The 22,417-nt window shown below is 39.9% G+C and overlaps 1 protein-coding gene across 6 annotated transcripts in view; it reads right to left on the bottom strand.

Moving 5' to 3' along the window:
- The window catches only part of nbeab (neurobeachin b), a 279,564-nt gene that overhangs the window by 23,335 nt on the left and 233,812 nt on the right, over positions 1-22,417 (bottom strand). For all 6 annotated transcript variants that reach the window (XM_015951379.3, XM_015951381.3, XM_015951380.3 and 3 more), the window contains 4 exons: positions 19,907-20,019; positions 7,922-8,062; positions 6,738-6,857; positions 757-909 (listed from right to left, as the gene is read on the bottom strand). In XM_015951379.3, the coding sequence (XP_015806865.2) occupies positions 757-909; positions 6,738-6,857; positions 7,922-8,062; positions 19,907-20,019 (527 nt within the window). The remainder of the gene's footprint in view (positions 1-756; positions 910-6,737; positions 6,858-7,921; positions 8,063-19,906; positions 20,020-22,417) is intronic.

The raw sequence follows: 22,417 nt of genomic DNA, 5'->3' as shown, positions 1-22,417 counted from the left end.
ATTCACTCAAAGGAACTGCAGCATACTGAAGGGAAGGGGCCAGACACTGCGGAAAGTACACTGTGGTTGCCCTCGGCCTTGTCTTTTTGTGACATTGGGGTCGGGAGTGCAGCGATATTATTGAGCGATGCACTTTTTTAGATGGTTCATGAATAAGACAAGATGACATAGATGTATGGGAAGGTTAAAGAAAATAGTTGGGAATTGATTTGTGAGCTCCTGTGAGAAAAGGTAAAAAGTAGAAAATGTAAGAACAAGTTAAAATGCTCATCAATTAATTAAAATGATCGTTTTAAAAATCCATGGGCATTCATTCAAATTGTTACTTTTTTATTGTTCAATCCTTTATTTCAGTTCCTCCTTTTTATTTTTAAACAACTTGGACCACAACTTTTTTCCTAAGAACTGGTTATATATTTAAATTTAAGAATTTAATTTCTCTACATATTGTAATTGTATTTTAGTTTTAATCTAACTTAATTTATTTATAAGTCCTTCAATTTGTAATCACTTTTTTCTCCTACTTTACCAGATTTCAAGTGTTGTTAAAGGCTCAAAAAAGAGCAAAAGCTTCAAAAACATAAATCATATAAAGCCTCAAGATCAAATTAAAGATAAAAGTTCATTTTAAGTTTAATACACTGACTGTTTTCTCCTTGTATAAAAATGTTCTTTCATGCATGGATGATTTTTGAAGTTTATATGTATAAATACAGGATTCTGTCTTGCCAGTTGCCACATCCCTTTAATCCTTACCATTCTGTTTATCCTAACGAGATCTTCGGGCTTTTTGGCCCAGGCTGGTAAGTCCACATCACAGATCATGTTTCCGTCCTCCCTCAATCCTAGATGGTAGCCATTGCTGTTGACAAACATCTCCGGAAGATAATAGAACTCAGGAATCAGTTCCTGCAGGAGAACAAAATAGGTTTGGAACCTTTAACGTCAGAGACATCACTGTTATCGTCCAACATGTCAGAAAAGAATAACTAACATCTGCTTGTACAGAGCCTTAAAAAAGCCATCTGGAAAAAGACACTACGTATCCCACTGAGATGAAGTGAAAATTCAAGGGGAAGGGTAACACAAACAAACTGAACAGCAGGTCATGGGAAGGTTGTTGAGAGGTGTTAGTCCAGTTATTCCAGGCAGAGGTGTGAGGTGTGTTAAATGAAACTGGAACCAAGTTGGGTTTTTCTCCCTGGTCTCTGAGCTCTTGTGATGGGGTCAGGACCTTGCTGTGGAGGGGAAGTTGGCCTGGTAAAAGAGCCCCAAATGTAAAGCCTCGTGCTTTCCAACATGAGAGAAGAAGGTTAATACAGCTATAGAAGTTGTTCCATAAACCTCTTTAAACAACTCCAAAAACTGTGAATTCCAAAACCGACGTATGTGCCCCTCTTTATAAAAAAGTTAGACTAAATCCTTAAAAATTATCTGTGCTAAATATGTCAGCCATTTCAATTTAAGTCGAGCCATTTATGCGAAATAGACAAAAATATCTCAACCACTAAACCTCAGCTCTGGTATATTTTCAGTTTTTGACTGAGGGGAGGTGTAGATGAAGCGTTTGATGTATAATATGTGCATGTGCAAGAATTAAAACAATTCCAAAAGTTTCTGATATACATTTAAATGCAACATTGGTCAATATGCAACATGCCTGTACCTTTGACTCATTCTCTTGACCATGCAACAAATGAAAGGTTAGATGTATAGCGGAGGATCCTTTTCTTCCGGGTAGATCATATGAACCATTGTGAAGCTTTCACACAAGGCCGTCGTCATATGAGCTCGTTCGCAGGTTAGTCTTCACTTCCTGTGCATTCTGTTTGTGTACAGCGATACGCCTTCATCCATTAATTCTACCGCCATTCTCACTGGGTTCTTTTGAAAATGGCTTGGAGTCACAAGAGAAAAAGTGTATTCAAAGAGGAGGAAGGCCTCTGAAGTGAGAAGTTTTTGAGACTCTTTTCAATGATGGCATAACATCCAGAAATGGTCAGTTTTCACCTACATGACCTGCATGCCACCGGTCATCTACAGACATGAATTCCATTCTCTAAGGTGGATTTTACATTCTATCTTCCAACAAGCCCAGAAGGTTCTGCAGGTGAGAACACATGATAACATATTGTCAACAAGCTGTTCCTGTTTCAAGGCCTAAGCTTCCCTTATCGCTTCTACAGGATTCCCCATGCCTCTGAATAAAGTGAACACTTTTACAACTCATAGGTTAAATAATCATTAAATAATAATAATATGGTTGAATGAACAAATGTTATATGAATACTGACATGTTTTGATTAATCTGTGCTTAAATTACTGTGGCTGAAATGAACATTATGATGTTATGATCAGTAATGTTTGGTTTAACAAGTGAATCATTATCTACACTCAGACACAGTGTTCATTAGAGATAAATTAAAGTTAAAGTAATTTCTGCACATAGATATTTCCTTACCCACAAATCAGAGCATCCTGGATCTGAAAGAAGGTGTGATGTTCTGAGGTTTGTTTGTTAACACCTCTTAACATGGCACGTCCCGATTGGCCAAGTAAATCATAATATGAGAATATTAAAACAGAATGACTTCTGAGTGATTCAGCATCCTGTTAGTTGAGCTAACTCTGACTGGCCATCGGAGGGAAACTCTGTTCCCATCGCATTTTTGACAAGCTGTCAAAAACCTGTTACAAGCTACAGCTGACACAGCAAAACAGTTCCTTCAGCTATTCAAAAACAGCTGTTCCAGACACAAACGATTTCATCTATCTGTTGTGATCCGGGAGATGACTCTGGACTGACCTAGTCATACTGCGTTTCTACAAACTTCGGTACCTTGGGGTCACCCGACCCGACCCTTGTTCAAACACTAGGGGGTGCTAAAAGCAAGCTAAAACTGCCAAGTTCTCCTTTAACTCATTCACTGCCATTGACGACTAAAGTCGTCATTTTAAATCCAACCGTTCACTGCCAATGACGACTTAAGTCGTCCTTAGCATTTTTTTTTTTACCGTTTGGGCATCAGAACGAGCCCCCGCGCCAAGAGAACAAACATCTCAGCTGTGAAGCCAATATTCATCTGCATACGTCACACGTCACATGATCAGGAAGCAAACATCCATGTGTTAGGAGATCGTTTTGGGCCTTTCCTGTAAAAAAAAAGGTGAGGCGCAAACCGGAAAAGCGTCTGCCGATCACAATTCGATAACGGATTATGAAAGAACGGATAACGCTCGAAACACGCAGATTCTTCCTGATGTAAGAGATGAGTCTCTGCTTTGTTTTGGTTGTTTTGGCATCAACATCATCCTAGCACGCAACGTTCTACGACTCTTAAAAATATAGTAAAAACGGTGAGAAACGCTGGCAGCGAAGGGCTTTAGCTATCAGGAAACGGCTGGCAGTGAATGAGTTAAGGAAACAAAAAAAATGTACATGCACCTGAGGTTTTTTTCAAGTTAGGTATGTCAAAGATGCATATCCTAAAGGTTGGTTTTTGCTTGACGCGTCCGCGAGGTCCGCACAGCTCCGCGTGGCGAAATTGCATCATTTTAACAACCACGCCCCTCCACCGTGCCTCCGCACGGCCCAAAATTGCTGCACCGCGCACCTAGGAAATTTTCTAACCACGCGGACGGTCGGACGCGGAAAAACATGGCGGACCGACAAGAACTAGTATGGCAGAGGTTCGTAAATACAGACATTTGTATGATTCAGCTCTCAAAGATCACCGTGATCAACATGTTGTTAATAATTCTTGGAGAGAAATAACTTGCACTGTCGGAAAAGACGAGGACGCTGTTAAAAAATGCTGGAATGCCATGTTGTAAACAGTAATTTCTACTTCTACTATGGTGTAGTGTTGGATGCATGCCGTAGAGCTCCATGCTGCCCCGTTCAGTTTGGGAGAATATTGGCTCACCGCAGAGACAAGCCACATGAACCATAAACGCTGTGAGTTGTGAAGCGCGTTCCATCCACGAGCCGCATCACCAAGCGGAAAGTGAATGCGTTAAACATTAACCAAGCTTTACTCTCTTTCTTGTCCGTTTCATGAATGCAGCTTCAGTGGAAATAATGAGCTTTATTCTGCCTATGGGATACATAACGTGAAGCAGTTTCAGGCACCAATAAATCTACAGAGTTTAAGACCACAAGTAACCACGACATGGTACAGGCCAATAAGACTACTGGTCTGCTGCTGGTCAAATTTCACCCTCTGAACACTACAGGAGGAGGAAAGAAGTAATTCCTCTTGGTTTCCTTCTGTCTCCCACGTACATAGACATCCACACAACCACACTTTCCCTCCTCTTTTTTTTTTGAGCTGTAAACTTCCTGCAGTAACTCACCACCAAGCCGTTAAAACTGCCAGCTCCGTTTTCAAGCCCCCCTCCCATGGTAGCCATTAATTCTGCAACAGCATCGTAATGGGCTAACAAGTCAATCACTCAAGCCTCCATTGCTTTACACTGTGTCACCTTAATGACATGTTTGTCAAAATCTGTCACCAGCAGAGTGCTGCTGGATTCCTTCAGACAACATACTGGCGGTTGTGTGTGTGTGTGTGTGTGTGTGTGTGTGTGTGTGTGCCCACTAGTTTACAGAACAGTCTTCTACCTTTTGCCCATGGGCATCTCTGCCAGCATAAAATAACTGTGCACATAGAAATAAATGAGGTATGGAGGCAGGTTAATATTATTGAGTAGATGGTCGAAGAGGCCAGATTGGTTGGAGAAAGGGGGTGCTACCAATGACGCCTCTTTTTGGAGGTCATCCCCAGCAGAAAATCCAGCCTCCCTTAGTTTTGCCATCATTACTATGGAGAGATGTTGAGGTTAATGAAAAAAGAGACCCCAAAAAAAAATTTTTTTAATTCTTTTAAGTCAGAGACCCAACAGGCTTCTTGGTGGTCTGAGCCAAGGCTGACCTTAACCCTTTTAGGCTACCGTGTCTCAATCTCAATCCGTGTTGTGCCAATTTACATGTTTTTTTGTTTTTCATGCATACTTTTGAGAAATGTAAATTTAGCTATAAACTTGTGACAAATAAAGCATTTTTAAACCATTAAATCTATTTAACCAGAGTAGCACAAACAAGCTATCGTGCAGCTTTTTCTTCTCCTCATACATTATAAAACATAGTCATCATGCAGGCGCGCAGTTAGGGTGGGGAATGGGGGGGATCTCTCCCCCCCAGATTCAGATCGACCCCAATCCGTCCTCCGCCCCAAGGCCAGAAAGAAAACAAAATCGGAGGTTAAGCGCTTGAAGGGACTTGCTCGTTATAAGAAGAAGAAGAAGAAGAAAATATCATTTCTATAGTGCCTCTCAAGATAAAAATCACGAGGCACTTCAATAAGCACCAAAGCCGCATTGCTAACTTTAACAAGTCTCATCTACAAATATGATCCCTCATGACATTACTACTTTACACCAGAAGATAGTGGAGATGTGTAACCTTCAGGCTGAGCAAAGTTTGGGAGTTTTTAGAGCTAGAAAAATGCCCTCCCCCGAGAGGCTCCCAGTCAGGGAGAGGAGGAGATGCGCGCAACATGAAGAGCGCAAATATTAGATAAAACGTATAATTGCCGGCAGGTCTGGTCTTTGTTGACTGATCACTTTGTCTGGTAATGACTGACTCCGATTATGAAGCAGAATATTGATTCTGATGAAGAAATTCACTCATCCAGCCGGGAAGATTGATGCTGCTGCAGCATCAAACAGCTGGTGCTGCAGGAGAGGTGTGTTCCATTGCATAGTGGCTTCAAACACGTATATAATAGTGTTAGTTTTTCGTAAACCATTGGATGAAATTACACAAACTCACTGAGCTCTAGTTAAGGCTCTTGCAATAGTTTGTGTGTGTGTGTGTGTGTGTGTACGTGCGTGCGTTTGTGTGTGTGTGTGTATATGTGTTTGGGGGAGGGTACATTGGAACTTTGTCTCCCCCAGTTTGAAAATCCTATCTGCGCCCCTGTCATCTTGTGTTGCCTTTTACAGCTCAATGCATCTCCTAATAGTTTAGCAACCATCCTGCATGTAAAAACAAATGCATGCAGACATACATGTAGTAGACTGTTTTTGTTAACAGGGTGGCGTTTGACTATCATGTTGTTCTCTGGCTCGCAGTGTTCTCCCTCTTCCACAGATTGTCGGCTCTTCCCCAGATCCTGGTGAGTAAAAGCCCTGTCTGTACATAAAAGACTACATTTTAAAAGCGTTTGTCATTAATGCTTTATTAATTGCCCGAGGCAACGCTACCCAGTGCAGGGTGTGCTAGAAATATATGACACTTTGAGGTCAGTGCGTATCCCTGATGCATGTTATGCAGTGGGCAAAATGGAGGCGAATCAGCAGGGTTCAGCGTTTTCGGAGAGCGTGCGGGGAATCTGCAGAGAAAGAGCTTTGTTTTTTCCCTTTGGATGCAGGCTTTGTTCAAGATCAGTCTGCCTCTGAAACAGTTTGGTTTCTGTATGAGATAAAAGAGATATGTATTGGGCATGGCTGTACACAGTAGATTTTTTACTTTTGGATAAATGAGGCAATTATAGTGCTGAAATTTTTATTTTTGCATTTTTGGGAAGGTTTAATAAGGAAGATTGTTATAATTCTAGTAGCAGCTCCATTATATTCACCTTTCCTACGTTTATCTCAGCCTAGACAAGAACAAGTACACCTGCTTAATGCAGACTATAAATTATACTAATTGTACAATTTGGTACAATTCTCACCTTTACATCAGAGGTGTCTCTTTGACAGTTTCTCCACGATCGAGCGATGGAAGAAAACGTGCGGTCAGGGTGGTCAAATTTGTTGTTGTTGGCACTCAAAAAGAAGGTGGTAAAGGGCTCCTACAGTGAAAGAAAATAAGTCAAATTAGAGAAAGAGCACCATTCACATTTAAAATGACTGTTTGTCCACCATTCTGACATTTTTACTGTAAAGTACAACAGCTGAAATGCACCATTTAAAGATGAATATGATCCATAATGTTTAGAGATTTATGCAGAACACATAGATAATCTCAATTTTCAGCAGGTTAGATTTTTTTTCTCCTACAAGATGATAAACTATCTCTTCAGAGATTAGTCGTTCATTGTATTCCAGCCTGAGGGAGAATTAATTAGAGTTCTTACTGTGAATAATAAGCCATAATGATAATTGGGTGAATTTTCCTTTTCCATGATTGTAATAGCAGCCATTCCCAGATGGAGTGGATGGATCACTCACCAGAGAAGAAACTAAATTGTGGGAACAAACCCACTGAGACCAATATAACTGCTGTTAAGGAACTCCCTCAGTTCATCAACTCACTAATAACGAGATGTGTGTGTGTGTGTGTGTGTGGGGGGGGGGGGGGGGGGGGATCTTCTCTATAAAGCTGTTTCAATTTTCTGAGCGTCTTTAAAGTTACACTTATAGCGACTCAAAGGAGCCCAGCGGGTATAAGGGCCTGTTTTATAGGCAACACACTGGAGGTGCATGTGCATCCTGCTTCTCTTCCACAGTAAATGAGGACAGTGCTCAGTAACCTTGATGGACATGTCTCCAGCGCTCACTGGGTTGCCTGAAACACATAAACCTGTCACAGCAGCCCCCTGTAAATCATTACCCAGCCACTCTTTATTTAGTTCACATATGCTGGTTTACTGGCCTGTGAAATGTGTTTTGTGAAAGCCATTGGTCTAACTCAGACCCAATCAAATTGAAATGTTGAGCTACATCCTGTGCAGAAGCTGACAGACCTCAAAGTAACGGCATCATCAAGTCTGACAAGTGACAATCAACCACTGCAGAAAAAAATTAAATAAAAAAATATGCTGTCTGGAGTTTTGACTTAATTCACTTACTTGACTAATTCTGAACACAGTACAATAATAGCAGTGAGGTGGTTAAGGTGGGGGATTGTACTCACTATTCTGACAAGCCAGTGCAGAACATTGGCAGTGGTGGAGTAGTGAGAGTCATAATGACATGGCGGTGTCTGGTCATCCTTCCATGTCTCATAACGCTCAGCGTAAAAAGCTGCTCGCTTTGGATTCAGTGCACCAACAGGCTGAAAAATAGAAGACAATTAAAAGCTTTGTTGCGGTAGTGAGGTACTAAAGCATTACTCGCCAATGTAAATTAAAATACATTTTCGTTTTAAGGCACTTGTACAAGTTTGTGTTTGTACATCTTATAAGTCTAGTGTTTAGAAGAGGCAAACAATGAACTTACTAAATGAACTTTTTCATTAAACATGAATTACATTTACAACTTTAAAGATGGCATGCACTTGTTATTTAAATACAACCACTGTGGTCTCTTGGCCTAGAAATCTAGACAGACCGTAGCAGAAGCAAAATGATTTTGCTTTGCAGGTAGGTCTAGCTATGTTCCATTAGAATTATGCGTCTTGCCAATCACAGCAGTCTATCAGTATTGTGGGCCAATCACAGTGCTCTATCAGTTTGGTAAGCCAATCACAGCAAGCTATTGGTTTGATAGGGGATGTTACTGCACCCCAGTGAAAAAACAAAAGATGGTGATGGCTCATTTGAAACGGCCCAAGAGACTTTGGACCATTTAGATTTGGGCTTTTCCTTGAGTGAAGAGCAGATAGAGGTACGTAAGTTTGTTATTTAAAAAAGGATGTATTTGTGCTTTTCTGTTGAAAAAAGCTCTGGCACTCCTGTTTCAGGAAGTAGTAGTTAGTTGGGGAGTGGAGGGCAGAAAATGGTAGGATTTGGATTCTTGCTCATTAGTATTCATGATATGCAAGTGCCTCGCCTCTGATTGGCTAATAGCAATGCAACTCTTCTGTTGCCTCCATTTGCTCTACGTTGATGTTCTGCTATTTTTGAAGTTGCTAATGCTAATGGTTAGCTTATACTAGCCAAAACATGATCTGGTCTCACCTGGATGATAAATCAGTAAAACCTCCCGCAGTCCCAAGCCACGGTGGGTGAGGCCATGAATACTAATTATCCTTGTGATGTAGAAGATGCTTTTTTTAACCCGATCATTTCCCCATTTATTTCCTTTCAGCAGCTAAAGCAGGAAATGGAGGTGGAAGACATTTTTCAAGTTCAGCATGCATGTGAAACTCAGTGACTGATCCTATTAGAAAAACAAGTATGACGGGGTTTTAAGAAACTGCACTCAAGAAAATACATCTAAGATAATAATTTGAAGCATTTTCTGCATGGTGTTAATTTTGAGAATGTCGGACACAATTTCTTTGATAAATGATAACTGTGATGCCTTTTGGTAAAAATGATTAAGTTCATGATTAGAATAAGTTACATTGATAAGTTAATAAAAAGTTAAAGTGCCTACATGTGAAAAAGGTTCAAACGTTTTTAATTCTAAAAGCAGTTCATAGTGAGAAATTGTTGTTGCAGAAGATCTTTGTTTTAATGCTTGTGCAGAAACACAAGAGAGGGAATGCTCTTGCCTCGAACGGATCTTTGATTTGAGTTTCTCCGTTGTTTCAAACGTTTAGTCCGACAAGACAGGTAAGATGAGAGTAAACGGCTTACAAACACGCTAAAAGTGCTTTATATGTTTTGTACCTTGGAGGATATTCGTCTTTGTAAGCATTGATATGTTTGGGAACTATTTATACATTTGTCACTTATTTAATAATATGTATGCATGCTACTAAGCTAAGCTGTTAAGCGTGACACTGGGATATGTGTATCAGTTAGTAATGTGTTCTTTTATGTATGTTACAGTTAAGATGATAAAACTATATAAAGATCTTCAGTTGAGAAAAGATAGCCTCGGTGAAGATTCCTTTTTTTTGTTTTTGTTCGTTCGCTAGCTGTCTAGCTCCACATAGCTACGTGTTGTGAGGGCGGCATAATAGCAAATGGACTTGAACAAGAAAACAAGAAATATCAGTAGACCAAAAGTAATCAAGTTGTATAAGTAGCAGTTATATAATGTGAATAATTCACTTGTATAAAAACATAATGAATAATGCATGAGGAGCCAGTTGAGGATGCTACTGGACATCTCCCTGGTGAGGTTTTCCAGGCACGTGGAGAAGACCTAAAGGAAGACTCAGGACACGCTAGAGGGATTATGTCTCTCCGCTGACCAGGGGGACGCCAAATCCCGGTTTTACACTGCAAGCATCAGCGGAATGGAACAGCAGCGGAGCGGCTCACTCGTGAACTTCAAAGTGGTCCTTTTCACACCGGGAGTCTTGGCCGCGGCACAGCTTTCTCGCTGCGCCTCGCTGTACTCGCGAGATTCTAAATTCCCTTGAGATTTCCGTCATCCTTCCTCATCAAGAGATCACAACCCCCATGAGGAATCACACCATTGCACTTCTCAAAAGAAACTGGTGGTAAACAAAGCTGTTCGGTCACACGTGCTGACGTAAGTTATATATAACATTGCAACGTTGCATTTTATTTGGAAAATAACCGGGGATTTTACACTGAAACCGTGTGTGGTTTCCTGTCTCGCACTATGTGAACTGCGGAAATTGATGTGTCCCAGAAGCGCCTAGCGGAAAAAATAGAACTCAATCCTACCTTTAGCGGCGCGGCGTGGCATGCCACTTTGGGACATGCCTGAAAACTGCTGAGTCACGGCTGGTTTGAAACACTCCATAGACTATAATTGGATTCTATTTGAAGCAGTGCCGCTTTGCTGTTGTTCTGTTCCGCTGATGCTTGCAGTGTGAAACCAGGGTTAGGATTCCCTCAGAGGAGCTGGTCCAAGTGGCTGGGGAGAGGGAAGTCAGGGTTTCCATGCTTAGGCTACTGCCCCCACAACTCGACCCCGGATTAGTGGCCAAAAACAAATGGATGGTTGGAATTTATTTATAACTAAGATGCTTGATATTACAGAACTTGAGAGCTTTACTGAGTTTACATGTAGCGAGTCCAGCAGGGGTTGTTGAAAAGTTAAAAAAAGACGTAAATTTTTCTGTCAGATCACATTTTCCCCCTGAACGTTAAAAAGGTCCTGCTACACAGACTTCCAGCTAAGTTGTAAAGGCAAAGGTGAGGAGGGTGGTGCACCCTGCTCAATGTTGATTGTAATCCACTAAGATTAACCCTGACTGGTTTATACCCAAACAAGCCGCAAACTAAACAATTAACCTGCACTCCTACTTCTGGTTATGCTCAGAGAGCTTCTGGGCTACTGAGGGTTGACAAGAAAATGTTTTAAAATGTGAATACAAGACTAGAATTCTTGTGAGCATGAGTAGACCAACATTTCACCACAGATTCCCACCATATAAGAACCACTTCATTCTGAACTTTTGCCATTTTAAGATTTTTGTAAAATCAAAAAAGTTGTGAAATAATTATATAAAGTTCATGTTTCTATTAGTATCAATCTGATATTCTGGTAAATACAGAATTTAATCACAAAAATAATATTAAAAAAAGATTATTTCTTCTATATTTATTTGCTATCCAACCAATTATTTAAATCTCAGACAGAACCTTGGCTAACAGCAGCTATGATTTAACCGCAGCCTAAGCAATAACATCAGTGTTGCCCTGACACCATCACTGGGCTTTTGCCCTTTGGCAGCTGCTTAATTTTCATGTGTTTCTAATGCAACAAAATTACAATCATTAAACAAATGTTATGTGGTGAAAAAAATGTCTCTTTCTGCATTTTCAATCACGCCATCCTATTAAAGAGCCCCAGAGGCATATTGGCAATCAATATTAATATACTCAGTCTTACTGAATCAGGAACATAAAATAACGTAATCACTGGCAGCTTTTACCTGAAAACTGCAACATGAGGGTCAGAAGAAATAAAAATAAAATCCGTCAGCTGCAAATGACCTGATATTGATGTCTGCAAATGAGGCAGTTTTTCTAGCATCATTAAAACTACACAGCTAATCTTCAGCCAAATAAAATGGGCGGGGGGGGGGGGGGGGGGGGGTCCGTCCATTTAAAGATTACAGTTGTCCCTGTGTGTGAAACGGTGCACATTCCTCACGCTCAAAGTTAAAAGAAAGAGGGAGTGGTTTTCGGGATCTTTTCCTACATTTAATGGCATTCCACATCAGTGTTAGCACAAGCGAATAGACTGAAAGAGAAGTTTATTGAGATCTACATAGATTTATGGGGTGGTAATAGCCTTGCCTGTGACGTCTTGGCCCAGATGGATTGGGGTGCAAGCCACAAGACGTCCCACACGCTGTCAGACCTCTGCTAGTTTGACCAATGCGGCTCACAGTGGTATTAAAGTAACCTTCTGCTTAAGGCGGAGAACTGTAAATAACCTTTGTGAGTGCAAATAAAGAATTGGCTTTACAGTTTCTCTTGTCACTGAACTTTTGAAAACAGTACAACACACAACTAAGGGCAGGAAAATGTGATTGGCATAATATTAAGCGCTAAAAACATTCTAATGTAGTTTTAGCATGCAAAAATTAAGTTTTTACTTCACTTCTAAAAACATTCTCTGTCACCTGACCAGAAAACCACCCACAAACCTCAATCAGGAGCCAAGTTACAGGGAAGGCATCCAAACACAATCTAACTGACAAGGTATTTCCTATTAATTCTTCTGTTTGGCTGCACATGAATGAAGCTAAATGTTCTCACAGTGTTCCCAAGTTGTTCAGCTGTGTAAGCAGAAATATAATGAGAAGTATGACTCGTGTGGAACAAAATATGCTATTTTTGTTGCCCAAGAAACTTGTAGTTGGCAGAAAGAAAACAATGGTTAAATACAACACAATTATATGGCTGCTTTGTTAAACAGTTTACCCCCTTTAATGAGTAAGTCTGCACAGATTGATGCCACCTTAAAGAGCAAGTCACCCCCTACCAAAGTTTCACTCCATGCGCACTTCCTGTTAGAAAAATGGGCCAAAAGGAGGGATTGCCTAGCGGACAGAAAGGGTGCCACCAGGGCAGTGACAGACAGCATGCCAACACACACCTCCCACCCGCTCGGAGCTTTTCCATCTGGGAAATGAGCTGCTAATAAACACACACACGCACACTTGAGACTGCCTGTTTAAAGATACACTATACTTCTTTTTAATATTTTTAAATTATTTCCTTGAACCAGTATGTGGTAAAAGGACTCTTTACAAGATAATGAAAGGCCACCCAGCCCTCATTATCCCCTGTGGACAGAATATTCCACTTGCAACTTCAGAGTTGCCAGTCCGGAGCTGACATACCTGACGCTGCAGTCTGCTTCCAGCACATTCCCTGCACGTTTAAGATCATGAACACAGCTGATTTAATTTTGTGATGAATTACTCTTGTAGACACTAATGAAGGATAGTGAGACATTTCAGCTGTTAGATTAAGGTGTTAAAAATATAAATGCACAGCAAGGAGAAATATTTTGATCTTGGTTGTACTAAATAGACACAAGCAAGCTAAAACTGCCTAGTCTACCTTTATGGAGACTTTGTACCTGATTGTTGAAAAACGTGGATCTTTTAGCAACAAAAACAGATCTACAGACAACAATTAGAAACGATAATTTAAAAAGCAACAAATATGCTAAAATTATCCTTCAATCGAGACTTAGCATGAGCTAAAACTGGGTTTTGATTTAGTTTTAAATTAAGTTCTTCTGAATACTTAAACCGGCTGTTAAGCATTATTTTTGTATAATTATTCATAGTTACAAGCGCAGAGAATTCTTTGCATTAAATATGATTATGACTTCACTAAACTACTAATCTTAACACACACAAAGTAAATTGTTTCCTGCAGGAACTTGTCTCGAGAGAAAACAGCTATACCGGTGTGCTTGAGAAGACGGCGCACTGCACAAACATGGAAGCTTTGCACAATGAAGATCCAACATTTTGGTTCCAGGAAGAGTTCAAGCATAAAATAAAAGACCTTCACGCAGCCTGAATGTGCTGCCTTGGTCAGATGAGAACCTAATATGGTGTATGAAGCATAAAGGTGTCCCATCGGCTGTTTTAGACCAATAACTGTCTCTTAAACTTTTCTTTTTTATTGCGAAGAAATAAAGTGTTAGAAGATGCTTGATTGATTTTATGTGAAGTAAAAAGCTACTCATGCTGCAATAACGAACACTTCAGTGGACATTTAGTTCTTCTAGTCCTGTCATACTCTCCAACTGTTGATGAGCTTAAATTAGGCTTTGACTGCCAGTGTAACAAAGAATAATCACCCCTTCCCTTCTTCCTGCACTGCATCACACTGATCACAGCAGGTACAAGACAATGAAAACAACTGCATCAGACACTTCCACACTTTCTCCTTTCCGAGTTCATTTCCTGTGCAACACCTGACCCACAGAACCGCATCAACACAACTAAACAAAGTATGATCAAGCTTAGATTGGCTTCAGATTCAATCAGGATCATTGCTGGTGTTGCTGTCCAAAGCTGCAGGAAATGAGCGTGGCTATGGGTGAGTGGGTATGCAGAAAGTGTCTCCCATTGTTTGGTTATAGCCAAGCTACCTCCCAAGTAGACGCATATTGCATTTTGTATTTCAGAAGAAATTACATTACAGTATGTTGCTATGGTACTCTGTCAGGACAAGTCAGAGTCATTTTTGCTTGCCTTGTCAAAAGGAGGGCTGCATGGAGCTCCAGTCTAATGCAATCGCATTGCTCCAACTCAAGATAAAGCAGATGTGCTCCCAAACAACCTGACTGGAGTGGAAGTGAGAATGAAAAGAGGCTCCATTATGGGAAGGAATGTGTTGAGAGGATGCTTTGTAGCAGCCAAGCTTTTTTCTGCAGTGCTGACATGTGTGCAGAAGAAAAAAACAACTATAAAACAGATTTAAAGCTTTTTTCTGAGCCTGCATCACTAATTTACCACATTTAAATGTAAATTCACAATAAAAGCTGGATACAGAATCAACATTACAGCATCTCAGCTTGAATACATTGGTTTAGATCAATCTATTCTATTATTTTTGGTTTCTTTAAATTCATTTTAACAAACTGTAATCAGTGTGGAAAGCAGTATTTTGTCAACACGTCAGCTCATTTGGGTTTATTTTTGCAATTAAATGGATTTAAACCGCATCATTTAACAGCTATGAGGAAACTTCCATCCATCTATCGTAGACTTGTCATTCCATCAAATAAATAATCATTAGAATCTAACGAAACACTTCAGTGCATAAACGTATCTGACACCCAAATATGCATAAGTCTGGCCTCGAGGCCAAGTAGTGCACTGTTCAGTAACATAGTTTACACCTGACTGGATGCCCAACCAGCAGGTAATTGTAGGTGTGTACGAGTTTGGGAGGACATTATTTGGAAGATTAGACCGCGAGCAGCTTCAACAATGCTGTCCATCAGGTGACTGTCAATCAGAAATAACTGAGAAGCAGATCTCAGGTGTGAGTCATATGTGGGAGGAAAAGTGCGTGCAATGCTTGTGGGAGATTTTAGAATCGTACAGAAACGGTTCTGAGGCTTCTGTTTAACAACGTGTCAATCCAGACAGTCGCTAACAACCATCAACTGATTAAAGGGCACATTAGCTCATTTTAGCCATTATTAAACACTTCTTAAGTACTTGCTCACAATTATTTTGCACAACTTGGTCCTTCTGTTCAGTGGACATTAAAATGTTTTAAGCTGCTCCTCCCAGCGCTTTTCCACATCAGTTGTGAGCTTTTAAATCTCATGAAGCAAGCTCGAGAAGATCTACTCTTGTTCGACTGTTGAAAATTTAGAAAAAGTTTCATTTGCAATTATAAAATTAATTCAATTGTGGCCTTGTTTCATATCACACAGTGATATTTGAATAGTTTAGATTGTTTATTATTGTAAAAATGTTTGCAGTTCCATTTATTTCAATTATTCAATTTTATGATAAATGTTTGGACACACATTTTGGTCATTTAAGTTTTTTAGAAGTTTATATTTCAATATTATAGGCATTTATAGTAAATGTAATTTGTAGTTTCCTGGCACTAAGGGACAGCACATACATTTCAGGGTAGCTTTCCACCATATCGCTGACTGTTGCCAGTTTATAGGCACATTACTGTAAATGTGACCCGTCGAGCAGAAAGCATGAACCCTTGGCGTGACTTCTCAGATTTTGATGGTCCTTCAGTGAATTCCATCAAGAGAACGCAATGCCGATGCTAGTTTTCTGGTGCTGCAGTTTGCGGATCTGCTCGGGGCCCTGTGCCTGCCAATGACATCATCATACTACGGCAACACCACTTGGCCAAAACATATTGCAGCTCTTTTTCGATTCTGTTCTTTCACATATGTTTTGGAAAGAGTTTAGCAGTGTTGTTATGAAAATGGTGTTTGTTACTGCCTCAATGTTTTTGAACACCGTAATGTAGCTTCTGTTCAAAAGATACAACTTCCGTAAGTCGTATGTCCAGCCAATCATCTAGTGTGACATCAATGACAGGTGCAGGACCCAGAGCCAGCTAGAAGGAAACAAGATTTTTCAACATCTGGACATCTTTTTATTCCTTTTCAACATTTTGATGGATATTTCCAGAGATTAACGGTTAAAACTACAAATTTTCTCTTTAAGAGGGGGACCAAATTTTGATGCATATTTTTTATTAAACAACACTATAGTTACTTTTCCTGCTAATTCGTTACTTTCATGATATTGTAACGCCGTTGCCAACTCAGTTACTTGTCTGAAGAAGTAATTAGTTGTCACGTTGAGGGTGTGGATGGTGGCGGACCATGTGTGGAGGAGCTGACTGGAGGCAAAAATGCAGGCACGGATGAAATAAAAATGGTTTTAATGGTAGAGCGGGAACGACAGAACAAAACAACGCTGACAACAAACAACGATCCGAACAAAGACTGATACAAGAAGGGAGGTATAAATACACAGGGGAAAATCAGGAACACCTGGGCAGGTAAACAAGGGGCAGGTGAAACCAATAGGGACTAATAAAGGGCAGGGGAGAGACACAGTCAGGGAGGCAGGAGCAGATTGTGACATTAGTAACTATATCAAGTAACTTTTTCAAAGTAACTTGCCCAACACTACATCAAATTCTTTAGCTACTTGTGCTCTCTTGCAAAATATCAAAATATGTCAGATCTGAGGTTTAGTTTTTGAGATACTTTTGTTTATTTGACACAACATTTTACACACATGATGTTTAAAGTTTAAGTATGAAAGATAGGAAATATGTGATGTTAGTTATCTAAAATTATTTAGTTTTTCAATATTTGATGGGGGGGGGGGGGGGGGCTGCTTGTATCAGTAATAGTTTCTATCAGTATCAGAAATTAAGAGTTAGAATGTAGAATAATATATCGGATAATGGTAAAAATCCCATATCAAAAGCAATCAGTACAGTTCTTCACCACCTTTGGCCCCAGAAACAGCAGGAAGCCATCCATCTTCTTCCACCACAAGGCGTGTAACCAACAATGGCACAGGAACTTTATAAGTCATGGTTTTTCATTCCATAAAACAGCAGGGTTAATGCTTTGGGAAGTGTGTTCAAACTTAATGACCCTACAGTAAATACTTGTATTTGGGCTAATAACAGAGGAATATTTCACAACTTCCATGAAACATAAGTGTACCGGACCGGTAAAAGCAGAGCATAAAGTCTAAACAACAAACATGTCTCCAGAGGCTACGCTAACTCTAGTCTATAACGGAACAAAAGGGGAGACCAAGCAAGAAGGACATGCATAGGCCTCTGTCCCCTCTCTGCTATACAAACGATGAACTTTTGGACAAATAAGCCCTGGGGTTCCAAGGACAACTGTCAGGAGACACAGGCTGTGAACTCATGCTAATGAAGGCAGCTCAACCCTGTAAACAGCATGCAAGGATGTCACTGGAATACATTACAATACATAACTGTCTCCCTAGGGCAGAAGGGTTGAATGTGGCTGCAGCTCAGATCAGCCACCATCAAAACACACACACACACACACACACACACACACACACACACACACACACACACACACACACACACACACACACACACACACACACCGAGCAGCTCTTACAGGCCAGGTGAAGCTGATAATTGCTGAGATGACCACAGCAAGATCACCACAACGCTGTGAACCTGGAGATGTTATAGATTTGGTGAAATGGAAAGTGCCAAAGGTTCACCTTTTTTCCCTCCATAAAGCACGACACACATCAGTAAGAACGCATCTTGAAAAGCTGCAAATGTAACTGCTGAGAAGTTAGCTAGCAAAGCAGGGCTCTGAGTCACAATGGCAGCGCTTTAAGCGGAACAAGAGGGAATGAGGCTACGATAAAATGAGTGAAAGAGCTCAGACAGGAATGTGACGGTTTTCAGGTCAATGAGCAGCAGTGTGCAGGAGCGAGAGATGGCGGGCGGGGGGGAAGACCAGCAAACCAGGCCACGGTTAGAGCTAGTCATCTGCTGACTCTTCCTCTTCAGTGAATGTCTTCATACCTCAGGTTAAATGTGTTTCCTTTGCAGCTAGATGGTGATATTTAGAAAATAAAACAATTTAAAATTAATTTATATTTGAAAGAAAAGTAATTTAGGAGCCAATTTTTATTTCGAAATGCACGTTTGTGAAAATGGTACCAGTTATGATTCAATAGCTTTTTTATTTCCTTTGTAAAACAAACTTTTGTTTCTCCTTCAATTCAACAAATAATTGTTTTTTTGTTTGTTTCAAATAATTCTTGGTTATTATTCTGAATATTTCACATGATGATTTTTGTTTTTTGTCCATCTTTTGTTAGCAAATTAGAAAATCAAGAACAAAAATATGTTGACTGGCAGAAGAAATAAATTAAAACAACGTGGTATTTGTTTAAAATGACAATACCTGCTGAATTATCTCATTAAGCAAACATAGACATACTGAAATCTTTAAATTTTACACCAGAATAATTTACTGTCAGTTTTCTTTGCACTGAAAAACCACATATGAACATTTCCACGCTACAGGCCGGTAAAATGTTACAGAAAGTTCTACTGAGACTAGTGGTGTGCATCTCTACCTGCCTCACGATTCGATCCGATTCAGATTATCTGCCAAACGATTCGATTTGAGTCTGAAATGCATCACGATTCTTCACACAAAATTTTCATTACTTAATAAAAGCAGTAGAATAGTTTCCAATTTCTTTTTGATTTCGAAATCCCTGAAAAACAGAACATTCATCTGTTCACTATAGTGAGCAATAATGTTTAAAGTGTGCTGCCTATAATTACTTAAATAATATAAGAAATAATGTTTTCGGTAAAGCAGCTTTAAGATAGAATATTACTGAACTTAAAAATAGTAAACAAATACTGTGTTAAGTGATTCTTTCACATCCAGGATCCCAAAACCGAAATTAGCCCAGACATCCGATTTAAATGTAATGGGTACATCTTTGATTACTGGTAATGTTGGCCCTGTATCCCTGTCCGCCTTTTCTGTTTTAAATTGGCGCTAGGGCAACGCAGTGCGCATGTCATTGCAACTCTGCCCCCAGAAGTAATTGTAAAACCTCAAAACTTTATTGTCCTCGCATAGACACATAGACATAGGGAGAAAATCTCATTATGTCACGTTGCTGCATCGATGCGGAATCATGCACGGCTGAATCGCGATGCATCTTAGAATCGATCATTTTTCCCACCTCTAACTGAGACAGCAATAGGGTTGTGAAAAAGGACATGAAGAAAACGATGGAACAAAAATTTGGAATCTGTTGTAAGTATGAAGTTCCCTCAACTTATTTTCACATCATCCCTTGTGATGCAGATCTTCTTGTTGGTGAATGAGACGCTCAGCACGTTTGTTGTGCATTTCTGCATGAATGCCAAAAACTCTGAAAGATCATCTAAAATCAGACTCCATGCAATTCTTTTGAAATAAACTTTACAATTTACCCAATAAAAAAATACCCTCTCGCCTCCTACTCGCCTCTTTTCTCCACATCACACTGAGTTGCAAGAGGCCTCCGTACCTTTGAGAGATCTCTGAAGTTCCCTGGCAGGGTCAGGTCCAGTTCCTCAGAGTCATAGTTGGTGATGACCCAGGGAAAGACCGGGTACTGGTTCAGGTCATTATATGTCCTCCCTAGAAACACAGAGCAGACAGAAATCTGTGAGTGATGAAGGATTGGAAAAGAACCAAAGGGGTTGACAGCAGGGCAAGCTTTGGTTACTTTAGGGGATCAGTACGCAGCATTCCAACAAGCCCTGATCTCTGAACCCTCAACAACACAGACTTTCTTAAACAGTCTGCCCGGGGAATATACACACTTCCAGTGGAGAATGTGAGAATGTTTTGTGTGTGTCCCCTGACACGTGCTGCTGAGTCCAAGTGAAAGGAGGCCTGTCTCCAAGCTGAGGGAATGTAATTATAGTCATTTAATACATGTTTTTGATGTTGCTGCCGTTATGAACCTTTGATTGGCTTATTCCCTTTTGTTCAGAATATGTTTTAAAAGAGCAAAACATCAAAAGGAAAATCAAAGAGTCCATTTACTCTCGTCCAAAAACCTTTCCTGACCTGACCGTGCTAGAACGAGGTCAAGGAAACGGCACTGTCCATCGCCTGAGACAGAGCAGCTCTGGATGGGTTTTGTAAGAGTTTCTGCTTGTAGCAGAAGACAGGCTCAAACTGGTCATTACAAGGTAACAACACTTTTTTTCTATAAAAAATTCAAACAGCACAAACACAAACCTGCAACTCAGCAATTAAAATGTGTCAAACTATTGCTTATATTAGTTTTCATATGTTTTAGTGAAAAAAGCTAAAAAGTCAATATTCAAAATCGAAACTTTCTTAGCCAACTGCTCTTTTCACTTTTTTATGTAATCTTTATATAAAAGTACCCAAGACTTTCAAAGCTTTCCCTTGAAGGCTGGCTATCTTGTTTCCTTTATGTCAACACGAACTCATGTCTTCAATAAAAATCAAGGTTCAGCTTTTGTCAGCCAATCAATGACTACAACTTGGGGATATTTATTGATTTATTTCATTTTATTCATGCATTATTGCTTAAATGGTTTGGATATTGGATTGAGATTTAAAAAAATAAACTTTTGATGCACTCCAGATATATGTGCACATTTCTATATATATTTGAATGAATTTTAACTCTGACTGAATTACATCTCTAAACCTCGACTTGCAGAACCCGCCTAAACTTATTTTAGAAAGTACTAAATGTCGAGCCGAAATGTATCAACTCTTTGGTTCTTTTGTCTGCCGACTGTTAATTTTAAATCTATGAAAACAACCAAAAAAGAGACAGTTTGACACAAAAAAAGTATTTTAGCACCCACCTATTGGCAGGGTATGATCAAATGAAGGATGCTGAATCTCTCAGATCCTGTTTCAGGCCTTTGATATACTTATTCTCTTTCTTTCTTAGAAACACTGCTTTCAGATCTGCTTTAGATATCCATTTTTCTAGGCCTGGAGCTTTGTTTCTTTTCATTTTTTGTCCTTTTTTATAGAAAAACTGTTCATTATGCTGCAACTGTCTGGTACTGGGAAGAAAATCAACGTAAAAACACTCAAAGTCCAACGATAGGCATTGAAAAGATCTTCAGAAAGACTTTACAACAAATGAAGAGATCCTGCTTGTTGGAAGAAAAATCCAAAAACATTAGTTCACTCATTATTTCTATAAATCTGCTGTGGTGTCTAGTATGAATGAATGTCTTGTGAGTAATTTTCTGGCGCTCCTGTGCCAGAGGGTAGAAGTTTGTTGGAGAAGTGACGGAAAACTCCAGGAGTCTTGCTCATTGATATGCATGATGTGCGAATGTCTTGCCTCTGATTGGCTAACAGCAACATAACTCTTCTGCTGCCATTGTTCGTTATTCCTTCTTAGGTAAAATATGCAACGTTGATGTTTTATCAACACAAATAACACAACTAATGCTAACGGATACATTCAATAGCCTTGACGTGCTCGGCTCTGTACTCGCAGCATAATAATAAACAGCCTTCCGTAGTTGCAAGCCAAAGTTGGTGAGTCCATAGATTTTTCTGACCCACCCGTTTCCCAGTCTATTTTCTTTTGGAAGCTAATGGAGGAAATAGGGGCAGAAGAAATTGACCATGTTCAGCCTGCAGCTGAAACTCAAGAGTGACTGATCGCATTTAAAAAAATTACAAATATTACTCATTTCTCAATGAATCCCTCCTTCAATGTGTTCTACAGTAGCAACAGAACCGTTTGGGGGAAAACCCCATGGGCAAATTGTCAGGTGTGCTCATGCAGCAGAGTGATGTGAAAATCTAAATGTTACTTTTTCAAAAAGTGTGGCAGGTTAGCTGATAAAAAGGCTTCTGCAGAGCGCTAAGAGGGTTTGAGCAAAGCTGGAGAGCATAATTATCAGGGTTAATAGTACACACAACAAGCTGAGCAAGGAGGATGGCATTGGTGTGGTTAGACCTATGGAGCTGAAGCCCGAGTTAGGGTGGCAGGATGTTAATAAAGGTGGAATAGTGTTTAATT

This window comes from Nothobranchius furzeri, chromosome 13, assembly GCF_043380555.1.
Source record: "Nothobranchius furzeri strain GRZ-AD chromosome 13, NfurGRZ-RIMD1, whole genome shotgun sequence".
In the NCBI taxonomy this organism is placed as follows: domain Eukaryota; kingdom Metazoa; phylum Chordata; class Actinopteri; order Cyprinodontiformes; family Nothobranchiidae; genus Nothobranchius; species Nothobranchius furzeri.
Note: the sequence above shows the minus strand (reverse complement) of the source record. Positions and strands in the feature narration are given on the sequence as shown.